This window comes from Marmota monax, unplaced genomic scaffold (assembly GCF_021218885.2).
Source record: "Marmota monax isolate L192 unplaced genomic scaffold, Marmota_monax_Labrador192_F-V1.1 WCK01_AAM20220418_F8-fsc00001, whole genome shotgun sequence".
Lineage (NCBI taxonomy): Eukaryota > Metazoa > Chordata > Mammalia > Rodentia > Sciuridae > Marmota > Marmota monax.
Genome location: NW_026693777.1, coordinates 26,255,769 through 26,275,386, shown reverse-complemented (window position 1 = coordinate 26,275,386; position 19,618 = coordinate 26,255,769). Strand labels below are relative to the sequence as shown.

General features: G+C 40.5%; 2 protein-coding genes across 2 annotated transcripts; both read right to left on the bottom strand.

Annotated features, from left to right (window-relative positions):
• Window positions 1-967: 967 nt before the first annotated feature.
• Gpr135 (G protein-coupled receptor 135) lies at window positions 968-5,344 on the bottom strand. The gene has a single exon (XM_046461476.2). The coding sequence runs from the start codon at window positions 5,182-5,184 to the stop codon at window positions 3,712-3,714; it is 1,473 nt and encodes a 490-aa protein (XP_046317432.1). The 5' UTR covers window positions 5,185-5,344; the 3' UTR covers window positions 968-3,711.
• Window positions 5,345-8,485: 3,141 nt separating this feature from the next.
• L3hypdh (trans-L-3-hydroxyproline dehydratase) lies at window positions 8,486-19,576 on the bottom strand. Its single transcript, XM_046461089.2, has 5 exons — window positions 18,985-19,576; window positions 14,300-14,469; window positions 11,895-12,017; window positions 11,672-11,809; window positions 8,486-8,989 (listed from the first exon to the last, which is right to left on the bottom strand). The coding sequence occupies exons 1-5, from the start codon at window positions 19,490-19,492 to the stop codon at window positions 8,864-8,866; spliced, it is 1,065 nt and encodes a 354-aa protein (XP_046317045.1). The 5' UTR covers window positions 19,493-19,576; the 3' UTR covers window positions 8,486-8,863.
• Window positions 19,577-19,618: the final 42 nt, after the last annotated feature.

Here is a 19,618-nt window from a genome sequence, read left to right as displayed (position 1 = left end):
AGACAGTACTAACTGATACGACTTTATAGTTTTTCTCCAACTGTGCTCAGCTGCTCTGAGCAGGAATAGAGAAGATGAAATATTGGGATCATCATCCAAAGGGTTGAGATTATTCCAGAAAACAACTGCTCAGAAACTTTTCATATATTTAAAAAGCACGTATCTTGAGCCAGGCATAGTGGTGTACATCTATAATCCCAGTGACTCAGGAGGCTGAGGCAGGAGGATTGCAAGTTTGGGGCCAGCCTCAGCAATTTAGTGAGACCCTAAGCAACTTAGTGAGGCCCTGTGTCAAAATAAAAACTAAAAGGGCTGGGGATGTGGCTCAGTAAGCACCCCTGGGTTCAATCCCTGGTACAGTAAAATAAAATAAAATGGCACACATCTTTTATAGCTATAGCTATTCTCCAAACTAAGCAAATCCTTTCTTTTAAATTTTATGATATCTATTTTTTAATCCTTTTGATAGTTGTCTTTGTATTCCCTGTCTCTTTTCCAGATTTCCTACTAACTTTTAAACAAGAGAGGCTCTAAGTGGTTAAGAGACCACTTCTTGCAACTATCTGCCAGGTACAAATATTACTTTTAGCACTTACTAGCTGTGTATTCTTAGGCAAATCATCTAACACCTCTGTGCCTCAACTTTCTCATCTGTAAAATGGGAGAAAGAATAATAACAATATCCTCTTCATAAATTTGCTCTAAATATTAAATTAACTAATGAACTATCTAGAGTACTACTTGTGTTTATTATTATTGCAACCCAAATGAAATACTCAAACCAGAACAGAGTAAGACATAAGGGATTACATTCTGGCATATGCATCCCGATATTCTCTTTCCCCTTCTCCCACTAAGTTGTATAGTAATTGCACACTCACGGTAAACATGAGGAAAGAACTAAGACTCATTTATTTGAGAATCATTCTCCTTCTTTTATTCAAGATATGAAACCATATTGGTTCCATGGGACCAGATTTATTGCTGACCTTTATCTGAATATCTTGTGCTTACAAATTCATCTCCTTTCTTTGATAACCTATTCTGAAAATGCTGTACCTTTTCTTTCCCACAAGTAAATTAAGAATCCTGATTAGGGATGATTCTCATAAAGCACTAAACCCTCAGTTGGGCAGTAAGCAGTCCCCATGCTGGTACTGTGATTTCTGTCCCTTAGTAGCCTTGGCACCAAGGAAACTGACTTACATAGAGTAGCAAACGAAACGGCAACTGATGATGATGATGGAAACATAAGTTCTCCTCCTTGCTTTCCCTGCATGTAGCCTTTCAAGGAGGACCAGAAGGTAGACAAGGGAACACGGTACTTTAAGTCCCAACCAGGACCGTAGTGAAATTCGAGTTCTGCCAACCAATAGTTGTATATCTTCAAATGAAAAAAATAAACACTCACAACATTATAAATAGTTCAGTAACTGACTAGCAACATTCTCCCTATTGCCAACCAAGATTCTTGGAGCCACTAACAGAGTGGTCTCACTCACAAGCCACTCCTTCCTTAAAACTCCCTTCTACTGAAAACGGAGGGGGAATTAATTTTCTTCCTTGAAGTCTTTCATGCTAACCTTGGAATGTCCAATCTTAGATTTTCTCTTTACTAACCAGGAAGGTTTATTTCACATCACATTTGAGTTTGCTTGTTTTTTTTCCTTTCTTCTCAGACAAAACCCTACTTTACACCATGCCACCTCCTAAGGTCTCTCACTTTCTTTCTGCTCTTTGTTCATATTGGCTGAGTCCTCTTCTATGGTATGTTTTAAAACTGGAAGACTTTATCATCTCTCCCTAAATCCCAGAAAATACTTCCATTTTCACACAATGCCAAAATACCCCCTCCCCCACCTTTAACAGGCAATGCATGTTACATGTTAGCCCTGTGCTATTAACGCTATATTTTTCATGAAAATAATAGAGAGATTATCTCATCTACTTTGTACTATATTGAGTGTAGCAAATGTATGCAGATAATTTATATACTTTGGATTGTGATGATACCCAGAGAAGCAGAAAAAAAAAAAAAAACATGTTTTGCTCTAACAGGAATCATGTATTTCCATCTTTGATTACAAAAGTCACACAAAGACTTAAATTCTAATAAACAACTTTAAATACAAGAAAAAATGCTGGCTATTTCATATTGAAATCTTCATAGAGACCTGAAGACTTTTCATACCAGGTTCTTATTCAGTTAAGGCTGTGAAATATTGAAGAAAAGAGGAACAGGGTAGCGAGAAGGAAAGAGGGAAAAAACCAGAAAAAAAATCTTTTAAAATTCTGAGCAAATGATTCTGTGTACAGTGACATTCAATATAAGAAATTTCACATAGACAAATCCTAAATTGTGCTTTTGAATTATTGTAAAAAGCATCTCAATGCTCACATTTCTGAAGACATCTGCAATTTGCTTGAGGTACCTCTCCAACTTTACACCTTTGTTTTTAATGCCCTCTTTCATATAGTAGTCTCACACCTATTCTTCCTTTTGGTAAAGATAACAATATTTTAAACAGGTCATGTCTATAAAGCAGCAATCAGCTACTTGAAAAAAAAAAAGATATGCTCAACTTCCAAAATGTAGGAGAGCATGAACCTCTTGAAAGCTCTGTTGATTATTCCAACAATGTGGCCACTTCTCAAACTATTTTTAGAATTTCTCTTTGGAATTATCTTCAATTAGTTAAATGCCATTTAGGAAAGCCAGTCTTGGTACTTAATAGCATCACTTACCCTGTTCAATCAATTTGACTTCAAATTACAGTTTGGGTGGGATCTAAAAAATCAAATTTAATGTCAAAAAACAAAAGGTTTTTCTACTATGAAAGTTATTATCTTTTTAAAATGTGAAAGCCTTCTGAAAATGGCATCCTAAAAGTTATCATAAAGGAGAGTAGCAGGTTAGAGTAAGGGTAAGCTTCCAAATTTCCCAAGACAGGTAATTGGGATGGGTGGGGTGGCAGGAAGAAGGGTGGAAGGGAGAGTCATTTTTATGAATAATCTTGGAATACTTTTTGAACAGTCATATTTCTTTATGCTATTTGCCCTTCAGATGGTTAAGTTTTATGTAGTAATTAACCAACTTTCAAAATCCAACTTTTCAGAATCCCCAAATGGTTTCAAAATAAGATCTGAATTTAAAATTTCCCACAAAGATTACAAGGATGGAAAGAAGTGCACCAATTTATGTAAGGATAAGAATTTTCTGCTCACAAACCTAAGCACCTAAGCATGGTCAGAGGTGCAAGTTCTAGAATCTAAAGATTTTCGTTCAATGCTGGTGATATAGAGGGGCCTTCAAGCAGCTCTGAGGGTCTCCATTCAATCCTGAAACTATGTATTTGAACACATACTGGTTGCATTCAGTGATTTTTGCTTTGTTTCACAGTGTGATTCCTGTAATATGAGCTTTTCAGTAATTGTGAATTTTATTTGTGTCTTTTTTTTTTTGGCACTTAAGTTCACAATGCTGGGTTGTGTGGCTTAAGATTGTTTTAATTTTTGCATTTTACATTCCTTTTGGCACTTTCTGAAGAAGGGGACATTGTTTTTATGTTGTTTGGGGGGAAGTGGCAACCCGCCCCCTCTCTTTAGTTTTAAATGTTTGGCTTTATGAAATCCATGATTCTCCCTGGAATCTTGTATCATTAAATGAAGGGGTGGAAGTTCGCCTTCAAAAGCTGTCCATCCCAGCCCTTTTTAGAGGCTAGTATCTCCGGCTTCAGTTTTAGGCTGTTTGGCTATTGCTGTCACAGGTTCTGGTGGTCCCTCCCTGCAGAAAAGCACAACTGGGTTTTTGCGGGCCCACATGGCCACGTCACCTCCGGCCCCACTGGCGGTGTTGGAGGAGGACATCCTGCTGCAAGCCCCTAGGCGGTTTCGAAGGCGATTACGGCTTCTGGCCTGCAAACCCTGACCCTGGCTGGGTAGGAAAGCGTCCACATTTCTAGTCCGGTACCCCTCCTCGCGGTTGCGCCCTAGAAGCATGGAAATGTTGGGGTTGCGAATGGCATAGATGACAGGGTTGATAGCCCCATTGGCCCAGGTTAACCAGACAGCCACCACGTTGAGGAGAGAAGGGGCCTGCGTGGCCTGGGCCTGCCGGGTCGCGGCCAGCAGCACCAGGAAGCAGTAGGGGCCCCAGCAGCAGATGACGAAAACAATCATGATGAGCACGGTGGTGGCAGTGCGCACCTCGCTGAAGAAACGCAGCACACGTGCGTAGGTGGTCATTGGCCTCACGCGCACATCCGACAGGCGAACGGTCTTGCAGATGTGATAGTGACAGAAGCACATGAGCAGGAAGGGCAGCAAGTAGCAGGCCACCACCAGCCCCACGCTGTAGGCCGCGCCCAGCTGCGCGGGGTCTGGAGAGGTCCGGTAAAGGCAGCCATGGAAGGTCTGCACTGAGGAGGGCTCCCGGGATCCCCCAAACAGTTCCCAGGGCAAGGAAAAGCCTAGCGCCACCAGCCAAGCGCCCGCCAGGAGCTGCAGGGCGCGGCGCCGGCCGATCTTCTCCCGGGGCGGCCGCACGATGGCGCAGTAGCGGTCCAGCGAAATGAGGGCGACGCTGAAAGTGGACACGATGCCGAAACACGAGCTGAAGAAGCGACTCGCTGCGCAGAAGCCGCGCCAAGGCCCCGCGGCGACTTCGGGCGCCGAACCTCCGTGGGGAATGAAGAGGTCCAGGAAGGCAGCGGGCAGGCAGAGGAGCGCCGTGAGCAGATCCGACAGGGACAGCGACAAAATGAAGGCATTGGTGACGGTGCGAAGCTGCCGGTGCTTCACGATCACCCCCATCACCGCGCAGTTGCCCAGGCTAGATAGCAGGAAGATGAGCAGCAGGACGAGCGCCTGAGCTGCCACCGCTGCCCCGTGCGATAGCACCGGCGCCGCCTCTGGGCCCAGCACCGCCCCCGCCGCCCCGGGCCTGCCTCCGCCGCCGCCGCCACCTGGAGCGGCAGCACTGCCTCCCCCGCTGGCGTCGCTCTGGTTCCCCAGCGCCGCGGCCGCTGCGGTCGCCACGGTGCTGAAGGAGAGCACGGCCAATGTCGCCGCGGAGGAAGTCCCGCCAGGCGAGCCGGCCGCGGAGGGGGCGCCGGGATGTGGGACGCCCGGCAAGGCCATGCTCACTGGTGGGCGGGCCGGCGGCGGCCGCGGATGCTCCTCCATGGGGCCCCGCGGAGGCCGCGGATCTGTTCATCCCGCACCGGGGAGGCGGCCTCTGGGCCGGAGAGGTGGCTTGGGCCGGGGGAGCGGCCGCTGTGGGGAGTCAGGCTGGGCGGGAGGGGTGACGGTCACAGAGGACCCGGCGGAGCCTTTGACGTGGGCTCCAGGCGTTGCCGTGGGAACCGCGTGTTTACGCAGGAGCGCGGGGCGGGACGCCAGCCCAGTACCCCAGAAAAGCCAGCCCCTGACACCCCTCCTTTCCCTGAGGTTACCCAGCCATTGGTTTGAGCTTCAGAGTGCCAGCCAGGTTGGCCTCCTAGGGAAGGAGACCGGCCCGCATACTGTGGAACAGATTTATTCAAGGTTCAGTGTCATACCGTGAGTATGACTGCTTAGGGATAGAATATCAAATGAAGAAACAAAGGAACCATAGGTGGAATGCTAGGGAGTAGTAAAAAAACTAAGAAGCAGTTAAAGGGCACAAAACAAGGCTGTGAGAGAGTTAATGAGGCTTATGTTTTTGTCTTCAGTAAAGAAGGGAAGGTAATGTCCCCAGGCTGTCCTCAGGAAAGTCATTTGTGCTCTTGAGGTCAGCCCTGTCCTTTATCTGAAAACAGGATTTTCATGTATTTCAGAGTTGAAATGGCTTACCAGATCAGGGGAACTCACCTGTAAAACCTGGGCCCAAACAAGCAATTAAAATAGATTTGCCAATGAATTTTACTGTTCACAGTGTAGCCCTCCTACTAAGCAGCATTAATATCACCTGAGGATTTGGTAGAACTGCTCCCCCCAGGCCTACTGGATGAGAATCTGCATTTTAAGATTCACAGGTGATTTATACACTTGCCAAAGTATGAGGAATGTTGTCTTAAGGATATTATGCAATTTGTAGCTTTTGAGAGTTTTGAGAAGGATGACCCAACTCTTATGGAATTTGGGGGACTTGAAGCAATGAGCAACGCAAGTTCATAGTGAAGGAGAGAGAAGGACCTGGACTCATACAATGGCAGTGCTAGGTGGGTTTAATGGGGACTGGGTCTCAACCTAAAGGCCTTGGGAATCTCACTGAGTGGCTCTGTGGGTGAGCTCAGCACTAAGTGGGTGGGGGGTTCCTAGTGTAATATACTCTCCTGCAAGTAGCAAGCAGAAGCAGCCACCATGGATTGCATAAACCTTGTGGAGACAGTTAAGTGTGACAATTAGGTCAAGTATAGCTTCCAAGTAGTAATGAAGCAGAAATCAGACTTAAGAGTTGACTAGCAAATGGAAGGTGAGAAAATGTACCCAGTGAGTGGAGAGTAAGAAATCTAAAAACTCGAATGCCAAGGTAAGGAGTGACAGCAAGCTAAAGGATGAGGAACAGGGATGTTTGGTTCATTCTACTTGTGATAAGACATTTAAGTACTTAAGGGAAGAAACCAGTGAGGGGAAGATCAGATATACTTTGGTTGGTGAGGTTAGACCCTTAGTGATCTAGGATGGAGTAGAAGTGAGCAACATTTAGAAGGTAGAATCAATAGGGCTTGGTGACTGGCCAGACAGGCAGAGGTGGGAGGTGATCTCCCTAGTGTTTCTGACCCCAAAGGAGACAGGGCAAAATATAGAATAACATTTGTTGTATTGCAAGGGTTTGGCTCTGGTTTAGATTAGAATTTTGGAAGAGTTAAGTAACACCAATTTTTGAATGTTTAAGAAATACACCATCATTATTCAAGTACTGTATCTTGAAAAAGTTCTAACTGTCCTTTCGTAGAGATAGAAGAAGTATAGTAAGAAAATAGTGTAGTCAAAAGTCTAGATTCACAGCCTCTAGAATGACCTTTGGAGAGTTATTTTGACATACCTGATCTGCTTCTCCCTCTTCTGACTGGGACAAGCAGTAACACACAGAGGATCTGCAGAGGGAGTGATCCACCCTGGTGCAGCTGACAAGAGCTATGCTGTTTGTAGAGAATTCCAAAACAGTGATAAAACTGGCTAAAAGTCATCATTTGTTTATTATCACCCAGAACTGACAATTCTAAATATCAGGGATGAAATTCCCACCCTTGGTAACCATGGGATACTAATACCTATTGCAGAGTATAATTCATTATAGTAGAGGCTATGTAACATGGCATATAAAAAGCTATAGAATGTAACTTTTAAGCAATGTATTTTTTCAAATTATTGTGACTTGTGAGATTTGGAGAGAAAAGAGTGGTTCTGTTCACTGTTATTTAGTTCACTTTTAATTTTTTTTTTTTAAAGTACAGCTCTTAATCTGTAGTAAAAAGTACATGGTCACACTGAGTTAGTGATAGTGTCACTTTTCTTTGGTGCTTTCTTTGCCACAGAATTTCATAAAGACCAAGTGAAAAATACCATAACTGCTTTTGTGTAACATGGAAATTTAAAAATATTAATTTTGGTCAGGTAAAACCATAGAACTAAAGACAGGATCAGTTTGGATTTACTGGGTGATAAAGCCTGGTAAAATAAATAATTAATTCAGTTTTTGTATGTTTAGAAAGAAAATACTATTACCTACCTCACAAAAGAGTCTACTGAATTCTTTAAGGGCATCACATTAAAAGAGACAATTTTAGTGCTTCAATCTATGACAACTACTAACAATCAAATATTTTAACACGCTCACAGATAAGAATTGTCTGGGAAGAGTGCCAAAGGTCTACATTTATTTCTTCTTTATTTCTATGTGGTTGATAATGTGACTCATTCCATTATAAAGATTCATTATTTAATTCGTTTCTTTTTTCTTTTTTTTCAGGGCCAAGGACTGAACTCAGGGCCTTGCACATGCTAGGCAAGCACTCTGCCACAGAGCTAAAATCCCTATCCCCTATTAATTTCTACTATGTACTTGCACTTCAATAATGCAATGGACAATTCCTTTTATAAAAGCCTTAGAGAAGCCAGAGGGTAACTCAGTGGGTAGGAATGTACTAAGCATTCTTGAGGTCCTGGGTTCTGTACCCACTTTGGATTCCATCTCTACCATGCACACACACATGCACATGTGTGGACACACACACACGCACACAAGCACGCACGCACGCACCTTAAAGAGATAGCAAGTCTGATTACTAATTAGTCTTAGCATAAGTTTATGACACTTAGTACTTGTGAATATAGGAGCCCAATTTGCAGCTTGGAGCACATCCCAGCAGCAGCTAAAGTAACACCTACTCACAGAAGTTGACCACCCAGGCTGTTTATATTAAGTGTTGGATACCCCTTAATAATCCATATCCTTTATATGCTGCTTATAGAGGCCATTACTTTACTAAAACTAGAAGACTAAAAAAATTGTAAAGTTTATTGTTGAGAAGGCTACAATTACAAATTTTATTCAAAGAATCTCTAAAACAAAATCTTATAGCAATTACCATAGAGTAATATTTAAGTAACTAAGGTTCTATTTTACCTGATAAGATAATGACTAGAAAAGTTTCTGAATTTTTGGCACTTTGTATAGTAGACATAAGTGATATTTATATCAAAGTCCATTTGAAAATAGGGGGATAATTGTCTATTTCACTACAGTGTACTATTTTAGAAAGAAGGGATATTAGATGACATGATTCACTCAATAATGGTTAACACATAATTTAAAGGAAACATTGATTACAGATAATAATTACTTTGGAAGGAAATCCCTTAAAAGTCACGGAAGAGGTCACTTGAGAAGAAATCCATCCTTCAGTGGGTCGTCATCTTCTACAGTAAGGCTTGCTGCACCTGTGTAATGCGCTTGTCCTGATACTTCCACTATAACCGCTTTGAAGTCACCACATTTTGCTTCCTGAAAAAGATGGAAGGAGCATCCTATCAAAATATTTCACTCATACTGTACCTGGCTTAAAAGTTGAACTCTTGATTTTTATCGTGCTAAAGGAACCCCAAGGGCTATGGAAAAATTTTAAGGAAAGTAACTAACGTGGTCTAATGTGTATTTTAGATATGTTTAGCATAAAATGAAGGACAAATTGAAGAGGAGAGAGACTAGAAGCCCAGAAACCTGTTAAGAGAGAAATTTGATTCACTGGTTTAATCCAGAGGCACTAGGTAGTTTTTAGTAAAGATGGAGAAAGATAACATAATATAGAAATACTTTGGAGGTGGAAATGACTGGCCCGTTGACAATGTAGAAAGAAATTAAAAATAAGGTAAACAAGACCATGGTTTCGTGCTTGGAAGTGAAACTAATGATGCCATTAGCTAAGATGGGGAATAAGAGAGGAGTATGTGGAAGGAAGGATGGTAGCATGGACTTAAAAAATATAGTTGTAGATGGTCAGAATGCCTTTATTTTATGGGGGGCTAAGGATCGAACTCAGTGCCTCAAACATGCTAGGCAAGCGCTCTGCCACTGAATAACAGCCCTAGTCCATAGGATGGACTTTTTAACAAGTTGAGTTTGAAATACTTTGAGGACATTCATTCCTCATAGAGATGAGGATAGTGACCAGCAATAAAAGTGTTAGATCAGAAAGAGTTGCAAGACAGGAATCGTAGGGATGAAGGTTTAGGAGTCATCAGCAGCAGAGGGGTTGAGAACTGAAGTCTAGAAAGTGGAAGAAAGTGTCTAGTGGCATTAAATTGTAGATGAGATGGAAGGAAGCTAAGAATAAAATGCTGGAATCACTTAATTGGATGGACAGGGAGCAGAAGCTGGGGCAGGGAAAGAGACTGAGAAAGTACCATCAGAGAGCCTGGAAGAGCCCAGACAGAAAGGAAAGGCTTATAGTGCATGTGAAGATACTCTGGTAAGCCTGATTAATAACTGTAAAATAAATAACAGAAAATCTTACTTGAAGTTGATTTTTACTTTCAAATCTTGTAAATAAGAACAACTAAGGTAAAGGTAAATGTCAAATATTAAAATAGGGTACAGTAATTTTATTATTTTGTTACAAAGCTGGTATAATATCAAGCACCGGTAAACTTGGCTTTGAGTGGTAGCAGTACAATGTAATAATTAACAGCATAGAGTCTGTTGAGAGAGACCCACATTCATAGCCTGGCTTTGCTACTCATGAACTAAGTTCTGACAAATTTACCTAAGCTTTCTAATTCTCTATTTTTTCATCTATTAAAAAAGGATCATAACAGTACCAGTCTCTTAGAATTCTTACAAGGTTTAAATGAATAATATGGTATGTATAACATTCTTAGCTTGGAAATTGATACACAGTGATGTACCTAGTAAATATTCTATATTATTATTTTTATCTTCAGGCTCAAATTCTGAAGACATTGTGCTCCAAGTGTTCTCATATGCTATAAATGGTTTGGTATACCATAAAATCAGTCTATGATCTAGGAATACCTAACTTAAAGAAAATTCCATATTCAGAAAAAAACAAACCTTGAAAATAACTGATAATTAGGATGGATTGTTTTCTATGTTAAAGGAATAGAGATTCATTTACTACATGTATTCATTCTGGGGTAGATTTCACTTACTACCATAAGTAGATTAATTGGCCCTGTTAACATATTTAAAATTTTATTTCAGTACAAAAATTTTGCTTTTTACAATTTTTCATGGTTTTTACATTCTATTATATAAAATAAAACACTCTGTAGATTAAAACAAAAAATAATAACAAAATCCCCAAACCATAATTTATTGGTTCTCAAACCTTATGGTTTCGGTACCATTTATACCTTAAGATTTGAGGACCTCAAGGAGGTTTGGTTTATGAAGGTTATATCTATCCATATTTGTTGTATTGAGAATTAAAGATATTTGTTAATTACTTCATTAAAAACAATAAACCCATTACAGTGATTACACTTTAATGTATAAAGAAATTTTTGTGAAATATATTTGCAAAAAATTTAATGAGAAATGTGGCATTGTTTTACACTTTTGCAAACTTCTTTCATGTCTGGCTTAACAAAAGACAGCTAGATTCTTATATCTGCTTTTGCATTGAGTTGGTTGGGATATCACCCATCATGTAGTCTCTGGAGAACTTCACTGAATACATTTGAGAGAATGAGAGTGAAAAGCAATTATTATTATTATTATTTTAGTCTTATTATTAACAGAGTTTTGACCTTGTAGACATATGGGAAGCATTTTGGGGACTCTTAGGGGTCCCAAGATTAAACTTTGAGAACCAATATGTTAGTTGAACAGAAGTTTTTACAGGCTTGCTTTAAAATTCTATTATGAACAGGACCCAGTGGCACAACCTATAATCCCAGCTACTTGGAGGCTGAGGCAGTAGGATTGCAAGTTCAAGGCCAGCCTCATCAATCTAGGGAGATCCTGTCTCAACAACAAAAAAAAGGACTGGGGATATAGCTCAGTAGTATAGCACCCCTGGGTTTAATCCTCAGTGTCTCTCTCTCTCTCTCTCACACACACACACACACACACACACACACAAATCTCTTCTGAGAACTCTTCACTCAGTCCTCTTCAGTTTCATAAGCAACATATTTACAAATAAGAAACAAAGGTGACACTCACCCTCACAGCTTTCCCTGTGAACACAGAGCCAGTTGCACTGCTTTTGAAGATCCTGGTTTGGTTTAGTTTTAGAAGGCCTTTATGATACTGCAGAGCAATTCGGGCTGTCACTCCTGAGCCAGTGGGGCTCCTGTCAACCTGTTTCAGCATAAAGGAAAAATGTTCAGAGTATTCTAGTTCCATAGTACCTGGTGTTTGTGGCTAACAATTACAGTTTTAATACCTGTTCATCTGCAAATACACAGATGTTGGTGGTTGGTTCCTCACTATAAGCATCTTTTCCATCTGTTAATATAGTTCCATAGAGAAAGGAAAGGTCTTCATTATCAGGATGAGTAATTTTAAACTGAAAATAAGAACAAAATAATTATCCATATGTAAAATAAATGCTTTATTTCAAATTTATCTTTTTCAATAATGTAGATAGGGTACTCTTAAATTTTTCAATCTTTACCATTTTGGGGCAAGGCACCAGATGCTAGATGCTATTCTTTAGATAGTTTTTTTTTTAATTATTATTATTTCTGGTTGTTATCATACTTTGGGTCCCTTCTAAGGAAACTGACCTGCATATAGCTTCAATGAAAAGAACAGTCCTCTATTATACATACACCTCAACAAACACATAATTTTTGAAGCACTGGCCCCAAGTCCACAGGCTGGCTGTAGCTAAAGCCATCGTATTTTCATTCTTAGGAGCCCGAAGGGGAGAATGTAGAAAAATCAGGCACTAAGTATCTAGAGCTGAGGTTAATTCCAGTGATAGAGACAAGGACTGTGAGAGGCCATGAGCAAATAAAAGTTAAAAGGATCTAGAAGATTTGGGGTAAGAGAAGCAATTGAACAGGGGAAAAAAGAAAGAAAGATACTGTAGAGGATGAAGTCAGTTGGTTCCATGAAAAACAGCAGACACAGAAGCTGGCACTGGCTGAGTTGGTAGGTCCTCAGTGGTAAGGAACATTAAGACCCAAAAGTGTAATGCTCCCAGGTTTTCTTGGGAGATCTACTTGTTTAACTTTCCCCGAGTTTCTATAATTCCAATTGTCTAGTAGACTAAGAGTACTATGATCTTCTCCATTTATTCTTATAATTAGTATATTTCACTCCCACTTACCTGTTATTTTTTAAAAATTGAACATATCTAGATTCTTAAAAGCCAACAGGCCTGCATATCGGATCTTAGCTTTCTGAGCCCCTGAGCCCAACTCCACTGAAGTACTACTCCAACACACTGTTCACAGCTTCACAAGTATGTCCCCCATCCTTCCCACCACTAGCTCAAGCTCCTGGGAGATAAGGTAGGGTTTGTTCTTCCTTTGGGTCTCTAGCATCTAGCATATGTCTGACATGCAATAAGTTCATGCTAAATGTTTGTTAAAAGAAAGAAGGAAAATTTATATTAACTTTAGCCCTTCCCCCCACAGATGGTCTTTCCCTAAATTTGCATCAGCAGTATTGATGGTCAGCAATTGACAAAGTAGTTCTACTATCTGATACATCAGCAATAGAACTTCATATTTTTCTCAAAATCTCCCCTCTATCAGGGTCCACCCTTGTCACTACCATCTGTGTGAGAAGTTCAGACTTTATGGGGAAGTTCAAAATTACTACTTTCACATGTCTTTTTCTTCTCAATTTCATAACAAATGGAATTATTGTGTGCCAATTTTTAAAACTATTAGCTTTCTGCTTGATAGAAAAAAATATAATTTTTGCTCTTTAAAAGTTCCTGACTAAATAATATCCACATAAAGTTTCAGAAAAATGAAAATTTAGAATAGCAATATAGCATATATTTTCATTTGTTACTTAAGTTTTTAATTAAAGCCAAGAGTGTTGAGTCCGTTAGAAATTACGAGTGCAAGTATAATAGACATTGCCTTTCACAAGTTAATTTTTACTATTAGTAATTAAATATTTAGGTGCCAAAACATTCAAATTATGTATTTTATCTCTAAGTTCTGACTTCAAGGTAAAATGGCAGACTTGTGCTAGAAATAATATTATTAACTCATTATTGAAACTGATTTTTATCAAGATGGTTTTATCCCAAGCACAAACTAGTTAGTTGAATAGTTATTTGAGTAACTTCTAGGCAATACAAGAAAAATTCACTAAGAAAATTTTTCATTAATTTCTTATTGAAATAAGAGTTTTTATCAGATCTAATAACCACATATAGCAAATACAGAATAACCACATAGAGCAAAACACATGAGCTTCAACTTAATGGAATATTGTATAATATATTTATTGTAATTTCAAATAACCATAAGCCATATCATCATAGGTATATTAAAAAGTGACTAATAGTTAACATTTATTGCTATTATTAAGGACCAGGCAATATTCTAAGTCTTTTACATGTATTAACTTATTTCACTTTTATAACAACCCTAAAAGCAGATACTGTATAATATCTGCTAAAAACTGGGGCATGCAGAGGTTATGTAACTTGTACAAGGTTATGAATATTATAAATGGCAAAGCCAGAGCTCACCAATAGCCTTGCTCTAGTACCTAAGATTTTAACCAGTACCCTATTAAGATACTTAATGGACATGATCATTCTATTTCTCCATGCCACAGAGGGAGGTTATTTGCTATTATGGCAGTGACTGGACTGACCTGAGCTTTCACTGCTTCTGTCACTGCACTCGCTGTGTTCACAAGGTCTCTTGTCTTCGCAGAACATACATCAAGTCCAAGCTTTTCTGCACTAACCAGTGCATAAAATGCTCCACCATATGCAATGTCCACCACCACCTTTCCATGTCCAGGAACATCCACCATGAGATCTTAAAAAGATGTGTTTGAAAATCAGTTTGTTTTTAGTATTTTAGCAAAACATTCACAGCATTTTAAATATTTAAATGTTTATTCTGTGGGAGAACTGAGGCTGGCTTTGAACTCACCATTCTCCTGCCACAGCCTCCCAAGATGCTGGGATTACCAGCATGAGCCACCGTACCCAGCTTGCAGGGAGAACTTTTGGTATCATGAAAAGGAATGAAGTAGAAATCCATTTTTCAAAAGAGTGAGCATCAGGTAATGATGGGTGCATCTTTTTATTTTTAACTTGATGATGTTTGCATTAAGTTGTAAAACATTTGAATGCTGTCACACCCCATATCATACATACATATTTATTAACTACTATGAAGCCCTTTTCTGAGAAACATCATAGAGACCAAGGGAGGGAAAACCCTCAGGTATAAAATTGATCCTTATAAAGGAAAATGTAGGTCCCTGATTTTACTACTAGTAACAGTTTAAAATAGAATTTGAATTCTACTCACAAATTGGTTTTCTTCAAATGCTAGGTCAAAACAAAATTTTTGAAAGAATTTTTTTTCTATAAATTATATACAAATATCATCTGCATGTTTTCATCTCAAAGTGATTCTGCAAAGACTCAGGAAAAAGCCATTGTACAATAGCAGACATCACATAGTGTTATTTTTGTATCAGGATTTTACATATCTAAAGTTCCACCTAAAGGTCAGTTCTTTGAAATCCTTTATCTGCATTTCCAAAGGAATGGGTTGGAAGATGTTTTGGGACATTAAAAGTGTCTCTACTTGTTTTAGTAAGATTTTTGCCACTATGACCAAAAGACCTGAACAGAACAACTTTAGAGGAGGAATAGTTTATTTGAGGCTCTTGGTTTCAGAGGTCTCAGTCCATAGTTGGCAGACTCCATTGCTCTGTGCCTGAGATAAGGCGGAACATGAAGGTAGAAGGGAGTGACAGAGGAAAGCAGCTCAGAACATGACACTTGGGAAGCACAGAGAGCAATGTTCATCAGGGACAAAATATATATCCCAAAGGCACATCTCCAGTGACCAACTTCCTCCAGCCACACCCCACCTACCTACCTACTGTTACCACCCAGTTAAACCATTCAAACAGATTAATACACTGATTAACCAAGCATTTTTAAATTTTCTTGCATTGTCTCATATGTGAGCTTTTGGGGGGCACCACATATCCAAACCATAATGGTACTCCTTTTGATATTTTCCTCTCTTCCTTCTCTCCAATTCAAGCTGGTCTGGTGGTCCCTGCCTTGGGGAAGGCACCTGGCAAGGGAGAAAGTAGATCTTTTTTTTTTTTTTTTTTTTATAGGAAACCTAATTCTCAGGGGAAAGGCATTTGTTGGCTAGAGTGTCTGAAGGGAGAAATATTTCTATTAGCTGATAATTTCTTTTGAATTAGGGAGAGAGGAGGCTAAATGTCCTGAGTACAGAGGACTGTATTGACTTCCCCACAGCACCACAGGAGGGCATCAGGGTGGAACAGCACAGCCAATCAGGAGCGGGAGTGCAGGGGATGAGGACAAGGGCCACATGGAGTAGACTGACCAGCTTCACTTCACTGGTCAGCTGTGCAAGCTAGGCCAAAGGGCCCTCCTCTGAAGCGTGGCACTTTGAGGAAAACTTTGCTCACACATATAACATGTATGGGGCCAAGTCACCCAACAGGACAGAGTGGGCTCTCAATTTTAGAAAATAAGTCGTGAAAAAGAAAATATTCCTTGTGTACCTGAGTTTTACAGAGTAATACAACAATACCAGTATACTAGGAATTAGGTCTAATCTACAGAAGTCCTTGTAACATATGTGTTGAAATAAAGAAAATTTATAATCAAAAGAATGAAATGTGCCTGTGGATCTTAACAGCAACATTGAAAAATGTCTTCATCTTGATGTGGATGCAACCTGAAATCAGGATTAAGGAAAGGAGAATGAGGAAGTAAGTAGTAATGAAGGACTGCTGAATATGGAAACCTATGGTTAAATGATGGGTGTGAGCGTGTAGATTGGTACCTACCAGAGGGCAGGAGTAACAGTCTGTGACTTAGTCTGCCTATACCATCTTCTTGACTGTGTAGCTAAACAAGCCATTGGCCCCAATCCTGCACCAGGGAGGAGTGGGAGAGCTGGCTCAAGTGGTCACTGAGCCTGTAACTGCTCCCCTAGCCCACCCTCTTTAAAATCTTGGGCTCTAGTTTTCTTAGAATAGGCAATTGGGTAAGATAATATATCTGAGTTTCAATTTCCTCTTTTTTAACTTCTGTCCATTAATATTATTCCATTAATATTTTATTTTTTAATCAGAAATTTACTAACATTAAAAATTAAGATATTTCTCATGTGACTACATCTTAAGTGCCAGGTATGTTCACATTGATTCATTACATTAATGTTGTAATTACTACAGCCCTAAGAGATTGTACTATATTATTTACTGTCTTCACATTATTCTCTGTTATGCACAAAATCAGTGGTGGAGCTTGGAATCAAACTTGGGATGAGGTGACTCCAACACCCAAACCTTTTCCACTAAAATATACAACCTCTATTTAGAACTCAATCCAAAATTTAAGGTTTTTCCTTTTATTTTATACAAGCTTATCACTACAATATTAATTTGATTTACTTCACCTGAGATTTAGTGGCTACCTACTATATGCTAATTATTGTATATGATCTAAGAGGTATACAAGAAGTAAAATAAATAAAACATTGCCTTTGCCCTTTTTGGGGTTCAGTTGGACAAGAAAGACATTTTAAAACATGCCATATGTGTGAACAAAGTATTATACATTAGTTTTCCAGAAAATTGATAAACATCTCTTCAAACAACAAACACTTCAAGGATGAGAGGGAAGCAATCTGATTGGCCTCACTTACTATGGCTTTGGTGTCCTTGTGTATAAAATGGAATTGCTATTTTCCCTAAGAGTTGTTTTCAGAATTCTACATGATAATGTGTGGGCAGTGCCTGGTACAGATTAGGGATACAATACATCTTAACAATAAAGACAAAAGTTTAATTTCCAGTGAGAATAAGTTTCTCAAGGGGCACCGACAGCTACATTTGCAAATCAGCATATTCTTCTAAATTTCATTTATTTAGTTACTTATTCAATAAATATTCATTGATTACCTACTATTCTAGGCAATTGGAACACAGTAAACAAAACATAGGAGAATGCCCTTTAGTGTTGTGTGTTGAAGATAAACTCGGCAGCCCTCTGGGGTAGGTACTGCAGTCATCCTCATTTTACAGACTGTGACATGGAGGCATGGACTTTCTTGCCCATGGTCACTGAATATGGAGATGCAAAGCAAGTGACCTTGAATACTGCCATCTGCCTTTTATGCAGTTTTCCAAGTAGAAAATATAGGATTTCATTTTCTTTATTCAAAGTGACCATTACTATCCACCAATTATTGTGATGTCACATGGAGATGCTCTCAGAAACTATTGTCCTTGAGGGGTTGGCTTCCCCTGCCCTAATTGACCCAGAACTATGATGTAGTTGGTGACCAGCTGTCAATTCCCACAATATCTAGTGCTTTTAATGCAGCTGGGGTTACCTAGGGGAAAACTAGGTAGCATCAGTAAACCATTGAGGGTTTTTTCAGATGCAATTCTAAACATAGATTCTGTCTCCCTCAAATGCCAATTGGAATGTGACACTATTCTCTCCTAAGGGGAAAATGGCATCAATTTCCCCAGAGGCATCCATCATCAACTTGTGTGCTTAAATTGCCTAAGTTTGCTCTAAGACTGAAAAATGCCTGTTCTAGTCTCATTCACAGCCCAATTCCTCTCAGCAATCCTACAAATCCTGCAATCTTTCCACCTCAAGGAACACATTTTATATAGTTTTAAAATTCTAAGTATACAACATACTATCATTTAAACCTAACAAGCTCTATGAGATAAATGAAGAAACAAGCTCAGAGAGGTTGAATAATCTAAGGATGCACAGTTTTAAGTGGTTGCAGGATTTGAACCCAGGCCATGTCCCTGTTCTTAAAACAATTAAGAACAGCAACATCTGTATCTTCACTTCATTCTCTAATTCTTATCCAAAGAAGAAAGGCACTTTTAACAGAAGAAAAGACCATATTTAGTAACTCATTAGGGGTAATAATGTGTTTATCAAACATACTTTGGAGCCCTGGTATGGCTATTCTTTGCTGTTTCCTTGACCCTAGTGTGCTTTGCTTTATTCAACTGTGAAATCTAGGAATGCAAGAAAAGGCCTAAAAGGCTCTCAGTAAGCAAAGCACCAATTCTTCACCGCTCCAGGATCTCCTGCGGTTTAACTGAACTGCACGCGCCGAATCTGCAAAGCTTAAGATGCTGACACAGTTTGCAGTGATTTGGAATCACCTTTTTTATTGGTTGCAGGGGCATGCGGAGTGTGTTAGTTGCACCGCTGTGTTCCAACCCAGAGAGACAGTTAATGTGGTTAGTTTCGTTCCGGATAGAGGATGGAGGGTCCCGCCAGTTACCTGAGGCCAGCACGAAGGCCGGGACGCTGTGGAAGCGCACAGGGCCACAACTGCGGCCGCCCTTACACTCCACAAAAGCGGTCACCAGCCCGCATGGGCAGTGGATGTTGACACGGGCCTCGCAGGTGCCGGCTGGGGGTGCAGGCACCAACCCGAAGTCGAGGGCGAAGCGGCCAAGCGCCAGCACTGCGTGGCCGCACATGGAACTGTAGCCCTCGTTGTGCAGGAACAGAACGCCCAGGTTAGCGTCCGGAAGCTCGCTCTGCACCAGGACAGCTCCGTACATGTCCCGGTGACCCCGGGGCTCGAACATGAGTCGCCGCCGCACGTAGTCAAGGTGCTGGCGCATGTAACGCCGCTTGGCCAGCAAAGTGGGCCCTTCCACCTCTGGACACCCAGCCAGCACAATGCGCAGGGGCTCGCCGCCCGTGTGCATGTCCACCACCGACAGCGCCGGCGTCCCCGGGTCGTGTGGGGGTAGGCGGGGCACGGCTAGCGCGCTCTCCATTGTCGGTGTCCAGCAGCTCCACCACTGCCCAGCGGTGCTCGCCCAAGGATAGGAACCTACAACTCACCCTAACCCAGAAGGCTAGTGGGCGTGGCAGCCTTAGGGGCGGGGCATTGAGACTAAACC

What these genes read in the sequence shown, in the direction of transcription:
- Gpr135 (XM_046461476.2), bottom strand. Translation starts at nt 5,184, where the DNA reads ATGGAGGAGCATCCGCGGCCGCCGCCGGCCCGCCCACCAGTGAGCATG.
- L3hypdh (XM_046461089.2), bottom strand. Translation starts at nt 19,492, where the DNA reads ATGGAGAGCGCGCTAGCCGTGCCCCGCCTACCCCCACACGACCCGGGG. An exon ending in GGCCTTCGTGCTGGCCTCAG is followed by an intron (nt 14,470 to 18,984) that starts GTAACTGGCGGG and finishes CATCTTTTTAAG; the next exon opens with ATCTCATGGTGGATGTTCCT. An exon ending in TCACAGGGAAAGCTGTGAGG is followed by an intron (nt 8,990 to 11,671) that starts GTGAGTGTCACC and finishes CATCTTTTTCAG; the next exon opens with GAAGCAAAATGTGGTGACTT.